The sequence below is a fragment of the Musa acuminata genome, chromosome BXJ3-7, assembly GCF_036884655.1.
Source record: "Musa acuminata AAA Group cultivar baxijiao chromosome BXJ3-7, Cavendish_Baxijiao_AAA, whole genome shotgun sequence".
NCBI classification, from domain to species: Eukaryota; Viridiplantae; Streptophyta; class Magnoliopsida; order Zingiberales; family Musaceae; genus Musa; species Musa acuminata.
This window is the reverse complement of record NC_088355.1, coordinates 39,141,101-39,151,180: the sequence shown is the minus strand read 5'-3', so window position 1 is coordinate 39,151,180 and position 10,080 is coordinate 39,141,101. Positions and strand designations below refer to the sequence as shown.

The window sequence follows — 10,080 nt, the reverse complement described above, 5'->3', positions numbered from 1 at the left end:
ACGAGGGCCGACTCAACAGCCGGTCCCAACAAAAAGAAAAAGAATAAACGAAATTTCCAACGTCCACAGCTCCAGACGCTACGAGGCCACGCCCTAGCTTGCTTCCGCCGGCCGATCCCTTCCGCCGCTGCTTCACTGCTCCTCTCTGCCGCTGATACTATTCTCTCCTGATCTAAGGTATCTTATCTCTCCTGACCTCTCATCTCATCTCCTCCCCTCTTCTCTCCTCTCCTCCCTTCTCATCCCCGCCCTCCTTCCCCTGCCTGGCCGAAGGCAGCACGCAGTATTCTCGCTTTCATCCGTGCACCATTAAACCTGTCAGCCCGTGGATCTTCAGGTGTAGTTTTCTGTTCGATTAATTGAGATCAGCATGATAATGTTTATCATGAATGTTCGATGTGATATATTGATGAATCCTACTACTATGAACCAAGCATGAGTGTTTAGGTTCGTCAGAGGCTGATAGTTAGAGTTTGCCAATAGGAAATAATTTTTTTCACAAAAGACAATAATATTTTTTTAAAAAAAAGCATGAGTGAATTTTTTTGGTTGCCAAGGATTGAAATTTCAGACCATATCAGTGTTCTGAGCTTTGTTTGGTCTGGTGTATTATGATATATCGAGCAGAACGCCTAATTTAGGTATAAAATCTTTCGAAAATACTTGAAAGATAGAAAAAAAAAAGTTAGGATAGGGTTTCTAAGTTAAAAATAAATATACATTTAGTATAGGTTTAGCAAAACTAATGTAAATTCGGTAAGAATAGTATCACATATCTCTTTCAGGCTTTGAGGAATAGCCTTGTGCAAAGTTCGTAATTTCGATTCGTTATGGATCGTCATTCTATTTTATCATCATAAATATCTTCCAATATTTAATATGCATGAAATATAAATATTTGACCTATTAAGTATCTACTTTCGAATAAATCAATATAAAATACACTAATTATAATATTAAAGATCTTAATTAATCTCTAATTAAAGAAAGAGAATATATATCTCTTGATTAAAAAGTTCTTCCTCTTAATCCTTTCAAATTAGTCTCGATTCAATTCATAAATCGTTGCTTTGTAAAGTTTAGGAGAGTACAAATATGACAAAAAATGAGTTTGAGATAATTTAAAGGAGTGTGAGGGTAAAATATGAGGGAGGATGGGTTTAAAAACCCGTAAGTAAGGGCTCCAACAGTCAAATTGACTGTTGGAAGCGATCATTACCGATCTGTACCGGGCGATAACAGTCGAAATTTTGACTTTTACCACTCGATATAGCCCCGTATCGTCCGATACGGGGCTATATTAAGCGTACTATATGGTATGGGCGGTATAATTCGAAATTTAAATCCTTGATTGCTATATGGTTTGTTCACATGGTATGGTATATTCCTTGGTAGCTTTCTTCTTCCCCGTTGAATTGAATGGGTTGCTGTCAATTATGAATTTTCTTCTTCTCAATAGCAGATCCTTGTGAACTTCTATTTGATTCTTGATTCAAAGGGGGAGCGGCAAGAGCCGATCCATGGCATTGCAAAGGAGCACGTGCAAACTAGCCAACAGTTTGAAGTTTCTCCTTCCTCGGAGAGCTTCGTATCTTCATTCACATGCCACCAGCTTCGGTACTACTAATCATGTTCCATTATTTTTTTATGGTTTTTCTTTATTAGGCTTTTCTTCTCTCCTGCATTTTATTTTATGTTTATATATTGACTTGGTTCAGTTCTGCTCTTGTTTCAGTTTTCTGTTGATTTTATCATTTTAAAATGTTTTTTAGATGTGTATTATTTGATTGTTAAAGCTTGCTTAAACTTTTTTGTGCCCACATTTATACTTGTTTTCTTTTATTTCTTGCATCTTTCTCTCAGATAAAGTCCAGTTGCAATTTATATTTCTTGTAATGGAACTGAACTTGCCATTTATTGAGCACCTCAAAATATCTGTATGGCTTGGCTGGTAGCATTTATTATTCAATGAAGAAAAGAAGCAGGGAAGTCTTGGTCTCTCTTGGCTTGTGTAACATATTAGCACCTCAAACAGATAGGACGTATGTAAGGTAGGTGTTAGATGTTTGAAAGCTGTTGTGTTCTGGAATCTGTATTCTACTTGTTGTTTCCTCAAATCATCATGCAACTTGTAGCAAATGACGTATTTTCTGTTATTTACTTGCATTCATAATTTTGTCACTTTGTCAAATGGATCACTAACTTCTGATGCAGGATTTAAGGAAGTCCGAGAGGAAGAAAAAAGTAAATTGGTTGGTAATGTCTTCAGTAGTGTCGCTTCAAACTATGATCTGATGAATGATCTGATGAGTATTGGATTGCACAGATTGTGGAAGGACAGGTTGGGCCACTTGTATGTTGACTTGTGTGTCCATAACTAAATGTTCTATAGCTGATAATTACTTTCTTTTGGAAAACTTCAGATTGGTTACAAAGTTGGGTCCTTTTCCTGGAATGAAGCACCTTGATGTGGCTGGCGGGACAGGTAGATTAATGATGCTACGGACGAGGATGCCTTCGGCTATAACACTTAGAAATGACAAGCATATTTTCTACCAGTCACAACCAACGAAGAAGCCCTGACCATTTGGATTGAGTGCACAAATCATTTCGTATTGTTAGTTCCATCGATGACCATATTACTAGTTAACATAAAAACTATTATTACCTCTTTTTATTTTTTCTAATAAAGTTTTGTATCTCTGCACTACTAATCCTAGTCGACCTCACTTTGCCTGACCAGTGCATCTATAGCTTTACTATGGACATATCATACCATCTTAAATGGTATTTCCTCCTCTCTTAGTTGTTATCAGCATCGTGTCTTTGTCCTTATGACACATTATAATAAAATCATATCGATTCTTTATTTCATCCTATTTTTTTATCATCTTCCATTTTGTCTTACGGTCTAACCTTTCTTTGATTTTGTTTTTTTTTTATTTAGCAAAATCAATGTGAACATGTATGTGTTAACCACTCATTTATCTGGTGCACTATTGTACCAAGATTTAGCCAAAATGAAATACTGGAGTCTATAACCAGGATGGTTTTATATGGGTCTCCATGACCACCTATCATGGTTTATCGTCATGCATTCATGTATGTGCTTGCATTTTGTTTTTGGAGGGGGTGGAGGGGACAAACCAGCCCAAATATAATGGTCAACTTTGATCTCTGTCAGATGATTCCAGCAGGAACCTAACTTAATAAGTACTTAATCCAGCAATAATTTGATAAACTATGATTATTTGAAAGCTTATATTGGCAAGATATTCTTAGTGCAGGTGACATAGCCTTCCGTGTCCTTGAGAGTATAAGGAGTGTGAGTAGCAGAGCCATGCAGGATGGCTTTGCTGAAACTGAGGAACAGACACAAATTTACATATGTGACATTAACCCAAACATGTTGAATATCGGCAAGAAACGGGCTATTGAGAGAGGTTTATTATTACGCTATGTCATATGAGCTTGCTTTATGAGCCTCTTTGTTGCTACCTTTTTAAATAATGAGTTCAGTTTCCTTATGTAGGATTTGCGGAGGACCGCTATCTTCACTGGGTAGAAGGAGATGCAGAAGCTTTGAGATTTGAGGATGAGTCAATGGATGGTTACACCATCGGTTTTGGTATCAGAAATGTGACACACATTGAGAAAGCTCTTGCGGAAGCTTATAGGTAATGTTCTTGAAGTTCTACATAATGTTGTTGGCGTTGTTTGGTCCAGATAAGAAATCAGCATTTCTCTAGATCATTCATGAATTAGATAGACATGATAGAATATTGAGATGGTACCACTCGTCTTCCATAGTGCTCAAATTGATTGTTTATTGAAATAATGAATCGATAGCTTACATTTAGTCTTGAATATGGATGATCTTGCCTTCGCTAATAGTGTCTAATAGTTAGTTACCTATTCAAGAAAGATCAGATGACCTATATCCCAGTCTTACACGATATGGTTTCTTTTACTCTTTTATCTTGTTTGTATGTTTACATAGAGTCCTAAAGCGGGGTGGCAGATTCTTATGCCTTGAGTTGAGCCATGTGGAGTTTCCTGTCTTTAAACAGCTGTAAGTTTGACTTGTCTTATCATATTTATCCATTGTTCAATCCTTCAACTTATTGAGAAATTCCTATTACAAATGCAATCAACTGAAGTGAATGGGGGTCTTGCTGATATTCCTGTCCAACTTGCTTGACGTTGGGTCTGTATTTGCAGCTATGATTACTATTCCTTTTCGGTCATTCCTGCTGTTGGAGAGCTTGTCGCTGGTGATAGAGAGTCTTACCAATACTTGGTCGAGAGCATCCGGCGATTTCCTAATCAGGTAATGGTTTCTTATGAACTTGCATATGAGGAAGTGCCTGGATATTGATTTAAGCCTCTCACAAGTATGCATAGAACACCTTGCTGTGATCTTTCAGATATTGTTGCAGTGGACCATGCAGTTGACCTTTCTGTTAATTGGAAATAATTTTGAAACCAGCAGGACATGTAGAACTTGTGATGAAAAGAGTACCAATCATTGGTAGTTTCATTGAACTGCTAAACTATGGGTGATCCTGATGGTAATGTTAAGTTTCTTATTGTTTCATACATGCTGTACGGTGCTCATGTGACATCTGCATGGTGATTGTTCGGTGCCAACGGTGTGCCGGAACACCCTTAGATGAAATATTACCTTGTTCTTGCTGTCATGGACCACATGTTCTGTAGTTCCAAATTGTAGAAAAGAAAGAATAGTTTAAAGCTGTTCCATGAGAACAAAATTGAGTATCGTCATGTGTCAGTGGATTCTTGCATGCATGATCTTGACCATGGCTTTGACTATGCAGGATGCATTTGGTCGGATGATTGTCGATGCAGGCTTTCAGAAGGTGGAATACGAGAATCTAGTTGGTGGAGTGGTTGCCATTCACTCTGGACTAAAATTGTAGGGTCCTTGCAAAGGAGCTCGCAACGATCGCCCATTCTTTTCAAGAGTGAGTTTGATATCCGTCAAGGAATTGTGTCGGTGGCATCTTCTCAGCAGAAATTCAACTAGCAACACCTTTGATCATATGATACTTTTCCTTCTTTGTTGAGATTCAGTGGACCAACAAAAAATAAAATGGTGTGCCAACAAGTTGCAGAATTTTGTTTTGGCACTCTTTCTTTGTGCTATTATTTCAGCTTTCTTTCCCCATAACGTATGCAACCGAGCTTCATCTTTGTATTTTCTACAAAATTTGGTGCAATTTTTGTTTCTTGACTGATTGCTAGATCTGCTGCCACCATGAACACCATTCTTGACTGATTGCTAGAGTCTACAAGAGTGAAACATGTTCCCATTATTACTTCACCCCACCCGCCTCCAATGATTATTTAATAGGCAATCGCTCTTTCCATCAGTAAGAATAATAAACATCAATCATCCCATTGTACAGAGTTGAATTAAAATCTTACTAAATACCGAGATTGAATAACATGTTGGGTGTCACCTCATCAATAATACAAATAGATTTCGAGCCTTGACGCTTGTCAATCAATAAAATAATTCGTTAAATAAATATCTTGTGTCAACTCATTTGCACGTTGACCAACACGCAACGAGAGACGCAAAGCTCTCGTTGCGTTTGAGCCTCGGTCTCTCCTCCACGCGATCTGCATGAGGCGCATGCGACGTGCACGTTTAATGGATGCATTTCGACGACGGACGCAAAGACATCGTTGACTTCCTCACCGAGTCCGTGTGATCCAATACGAGGTTGGAGATTTCCCTTTATATATATATATATATATATATATAATTCCATCCATCTCTTATTTATTCGTCAAGTAATATTAATATTATTAGAACTAAAAAAAGCAAGCCTCCAAGAAACGCGAGGCATAGAAGGAAAAGGTCAACGGTCAGCCACTGGCGGAAGATGACCCAAAAAGAACACAGCACAGGGACTAATTAAATAATTAATTATATATATATTATATATATTATATACTTAAAAAGGAATATTCTATACTCTCCGCATATCGACGGAAGAAGAGAAGCCGCATCCCCCATTCGGCATTCGAGCTCTCCCTCCTCCTCGATCTGCCTCTGATCCGATCCCTTTTGCACCGCCCAAATCCTAGACATCTCACCGATCGACCCCTGGTGGTGCCATTCGCCGGGAACTACGCCGGAATCTGCTCCCATTTGTCCGAGGCGGCAGAGATGAGCACCAAGGGCAACTGGTCGCCACCGGCGGTGAGCGGGCGGCTGTTCACGCTGGGGCTGGTGGCGTCGTGGTACTCGTCCAACATCGGGGTGCTCCTGCTCAACAAGTACCTCCTCAGCAACTACGGGTTCAAGTACCCGATCTTCCTCACCATGTGCCACATGACGGCCTGCTCTCTGCTCAGCTACGTGGCAATCGCCTGGATGAGGGTGGTGCCGATGCAGGCCGTGCGCTCCCGGCTGCAGTTCGCCAAGATCGTCGCGCTCAGCCTCGTCTTCTGTGGCTCCGTCGTCAGCGGCAACGTCTCGCTCAAGTACCTGCCCGTCTCGTTCAACCAGGCGGTGGGGGCGACCACCCCCTTCTTCACCGCCGTATTCGCCTACATCATGACCGTCAAGCGGGAGGCCTGGATCACCTACGTCACCCTCATCCCGGTCGTCGCCGGAGTCATAATCGCCAGCGGGGTACGTTTAACTCCGAATCTTCCTCCCTTCGGATTAGATAGATCCAGTTTTTTCCCATAGATTGTGATGTATATCATGTGTTTGATGTTTGTACTTGGTTGAATTCATCATGCAATCCAAATGAAAGAAAGGAAATCGTTGCATTTAGGTGGATGTGCATTTCTTGGTTCGTTTGATATGGATCTGTAAGATACTAAACAATGCAGGAGGAATTAAGTATGGCAGATTTAGATTTATCGATTAGATTATCGTACTCTCTGCATTTGGATTCGAGATCTGATTATAACTCTACATGTTAGATGTTAGATGTTAAGACTTAAAGTGGCATGTTTTTTAAGTTGGGGAGGCTGGTTCATCTAAAAGTAGTCCAGCTTTAACTGAGTTTCTCCATATGATCTTGTGTCTCTTGGCACCATCTTTCGGCTGCTTTAAACATCTTTCCTTTCTGCTTGTGGTTCTTGATTGTTTTGCATCTGATTAGACAACTTAGAGCTTGTTGAATGTAATATGGCCGATCGGACGAAATATTTTTTTCTTTAGTCGATACGAGGTGGATCGTTTACTTGCAATGCTCCGATATGATATGTAGCAACTAAAAAACCATAAGCTTCTTCCAGAAACATGTAGGCCTTGGCATTCAGAAACCCATTCTACATCGAAGCTTTTCACAAAAATGTTATTGAATTGACTTGCGAGTTTGTAATGCTAATATCATTTCTTTACGAGGTTGTCGAACTGCCGCATAGTCGTAGTCAGGGGACCCCTCCAGCAGACTAGGTTAAATGCTCAGATGACTAAGCAAGCACATAAGTGAATTATGCTAAATATCATACGAATTAGTCCGGTTCTCATTTCAGGGATTACGCATCGACTTGTGCAACTTTTGTCTGCGAACATCATATGTCTCGAACAATAAAAATGTCTTAAACTGCAAAAGTGTTTAGTTATGAAAATATAGGTTAACTAGTAAGTTTTTATGTAAACAACGATGTTAATGTGTTAAAACCGAAAATTGGAAATTGATTATTTTGACAAAAAAGCATGCCAGAAAATAAATCTAGATAGGTGTCTGACCAGACATAAAGAGAATAAGATAGTAATACATTATAGGTTATCTATGAACTCCATGTTTTGCTATAAAAGGATAAATTCAACATGCAGTTAAAAGTAAAAAGGAATTTACTTTTTATGTAACACCATTAGAAATGATTTGAATTACCCTATTCTTTCAGCATCTGAGCAAACGCCATCGGGTAAATAATTGGAAATAGAACCAGGCATTGAAAGAGAAGTTTGATTCTCAATGGAGGACCATTTTTCAGTGGCCTTGCTGGTGTCAAGGAGGATGATTTCTGACCTAGATACTGCCAGCACTCAAAGTGGCATTTGCCTTTTCTCTGCTCACCTTTATTGCTTTCCTTATCATGGTTGCTATTGTTGTGTGGATCCAGCGACAACTTTTTCTGCTTGAATGGTTCCTTGAGTACAGTTTTTGTCTAATTATTAACTTTTATTGCTTATTTACAACAATGCAGGGGGAGCCAAGTTTCCATTTGTTTGGTTTCATCATGTGTATAGGTGCAACTGCTGCAAGGGCACTTAAGTCGGTATTGCAAGGGATACTGTTGTCTTCTGAGGGGTAATCGATGCATTTTTGTTCCGTACATGCAAATGCGTCTGCTCTACTCATCCATGCATCCACTTGTCAGAGCCTCACAGTTTTTATTTTGATTATTATAGACTGCAAATTTTATGGAGGCATTCATTTTCCTGAAAATGTTGTAGTTTTCTTTTTCTTCTGCAATATTAATATCAAATTTTCTGCACCTCTCTTTTTCTTATCAGGGAAAAGTTGAATTCAATGAATCTTCTACTATACATGGCTCCAATAGCAGTTGTTTTATTGCTTCCTGCTACATTAGTTATGGAGCAAAATGTGGTCGGCATCACATTGGCACTTGCGAGAGAAGATATTAAGATTATATGGTACCTATTGTTCAATTCCGCTCTTGCCTATTTTGTGAATTTGACGAACTTTTTGGTAACCAAACACACCAGCGCTTTGACACTCCAGGTACGATTCTTGCACAATGTCATTGTCTCATGGTTGTCTATACAACATTTTTTAATGATAAGGACATACATGTACATCTATTTCCATTTATATTCATTTGCTGGGCTTTATGGAAATTTATCTGTTTACGTTTGTGTGCTTTATGATCTGGGACTAGCATATTCGGTTGGGAAAACTTGAAAGTGTTGTTGTTATTTTATACGCCAGTATCAAAATTCTGTATCTCTACGAAGTCCATCAAACTTATTTGCGTCATTGCAAAATGAATGCATAAGTTTCATCTCTTTTCTAGGCTATGGGTGAGAATTCAGATGGTCTCTCGCTCATTAGACCTTTAGCCTTCTGTACTCGCCACGTGGCAAGCTCCTTACCTAAAACTCTCATGAAGATGTACTGAGTTGTGGAAGTTACGCTATTTCATCATGAAAGAACACTGTGCTCAGTGATAAATTCTGATCTTCATCATCATTCTGCTTTTGTGTGGTTCCTTTATTGCAATGCTGCTACGGTATTAGCTTTTGGTGATTTCAGGTTCTTGGAAATGCCAAAGGTGCTGTTGCGGTGGTTGTCTCAATCTTAATATTCAAGAATCCTGTGACGGTGACTGGGATGTTTGGTTACACTATTACGGTAATTGGAGTAATTCTTTACAGCGAAGCAAAGAAACGCAACAAGTGAGCTTCTTCAGAAACAACGGTCAGGTGTGTGTGTGTTCCTCGTGCAATGGTGACGGCGGCATTGGGTTAACTGCAGCTCTGGAGGTTGGTTTAGTTCGTATGTGCAACTCATGTCGGCATCTGATTCTTTTGCCTGAAACCCTAAGACCAGTTAGCGAGTAGGGTTAGGAAGCGCCAATAACTAATTGGCCTCGTTCATTTTTTGGAGCTGCATTCTTTTCTATATCATTTTGATGGAGGTTCAGAAGAATGGAACTCTTTTGCAAGGAGATTATGCTCCATCTTACTCAAGTTTTACTCTGATTAATGGATTATGTTCTTTATGAATTCTGATCGACAGATATTTGGCTTCTAAGACGATCATAGACCTCATTTCGTTGTTACTTAATGCATTCATATCATACATCTATCGAAAAATGACTAATTGTTCATTTCTTTTCCATGTCCAATAATATCATGCTTGTTATTCTTAGTTTCCCATGCCACAGCTAATTTGTAGTGCCCTCTCTGCTCTGTTTTGCTCTTTATCCATCTTTTCTTCGGTATCTTAATCGAACTCCTCCAGGCTAAAACCTTTACCCAATCGAAATAGAAACCAAGTCATGAAAACCATCTCAAGCCTCACCATTTCTCATACTGCATCAGTATCTTTAGAACGCGCG

The 10,080-nt window shown here is 39.2% G+C and overlaps 2 protein-coding genes across 2 annotated transcripts; both read left to right on the top strand.

Annotated features, from left to right (window-relative positions):
• The first annotated feature begins 18 nt into the window (after positions 1-18).
• LOC135585047 (2-methoxy-6-polyprenyl-1,4-benzoquinol methylase, mitochondrial-like) lies at positions 19-5,254 on the top strand. Its single transcript, XM_065158348.1, has 9 exons — positions 19-177; positions 1,463-1,617; positions 2,215-2,341; positions 2,424-2,485; positions 3,288-3,443; positions 3,533-3,677; positions 4,001-4,072; positions 4,222-4,330; positions 4,839-5,254. Exons 2-9 carry the CDS (start codon positions 1,521-1,523, stop codon positions 4,938-4,940), a joined length of 870 nt encoding a protein of 289 aa, XP_065014420.1. The 5' UTR covers positions 19-177; positions 1,463-1,520; the 3' UTR covers positions 4,941-5,254.
• A 751-nt stretch (positions 5,255-6,005) lies between these two features.
• On the top strand, positions 6,006-9,745 carry LOC103992565 (probable sugar phosphate/phosphate translocator At3g11320). The gene is made up of 4 exons (XM_009412317.3): positions 6,006-6,667; positions 8,203-8,306; positions 8,513-8,741; positions 9,273-9,745. The coding sequence occupies exons 1-4, from the start codon at positions 6,200-6,202 to the stop codon at positions 9,417-9,419; spliced, it is 948 nt and encodes a 315-aa protein (XP_009410592.1). The 5' UTR covers positions 6,006-6,199; the 3' UTR covers positions 9,420-9,745.
• The last annotated feature ends 335 nt before the right edge of the window (positions 9,746-10,080 follow it).

Excerpts from the sequence above, each read along its gene's own strand:
- LOC135585047 (XM_065158348.1), top strand. The coding sequence starts at position 1,521 with ATGGCATTGCAAAGGAGCACGTGCAAACTAGCCAACAGTTTGAAGTTT. Across the intron at positions 2,342-2,423 it reads CACAGATTGTGGAAGGACAG|ATTGGTTACAAAGTTGGGTC; the intron begins GTTGGGCCACTT and ends GGAAAACTTCAG. Across the intron at positions 2,486-3,287 it reads TGATGTGGCTGGCGGGACAG|GTGACATAGCCTTCCGTGTC; the intron begins GTAGATTAATGA and ends TTCTTAGTGCAG.
- LOC103992565 (XM_009412317.3), top strand. The coding sequence starts at position 6,200 with ATGAGCACCAAGGGCAACTGGTCGCCACCGGCGGTGAGCGGGCGGCTG. Across the intron at positions 6,668-8,202 it reads GAGTCATAATCGCCAGCGGG|GGGGAGCCAAGTTTCCATTT; the intron begins GTACGTTTAACT and ends ACAACAATGCAG. Across the intron at positions 8,307-8,512 it reads ATACTGTTGTCTTCTGAGGG|GGAAAAGTTGAATTCAATGA; the intron begins GTAATCGATGCA and ends TTTTCTTATCAG.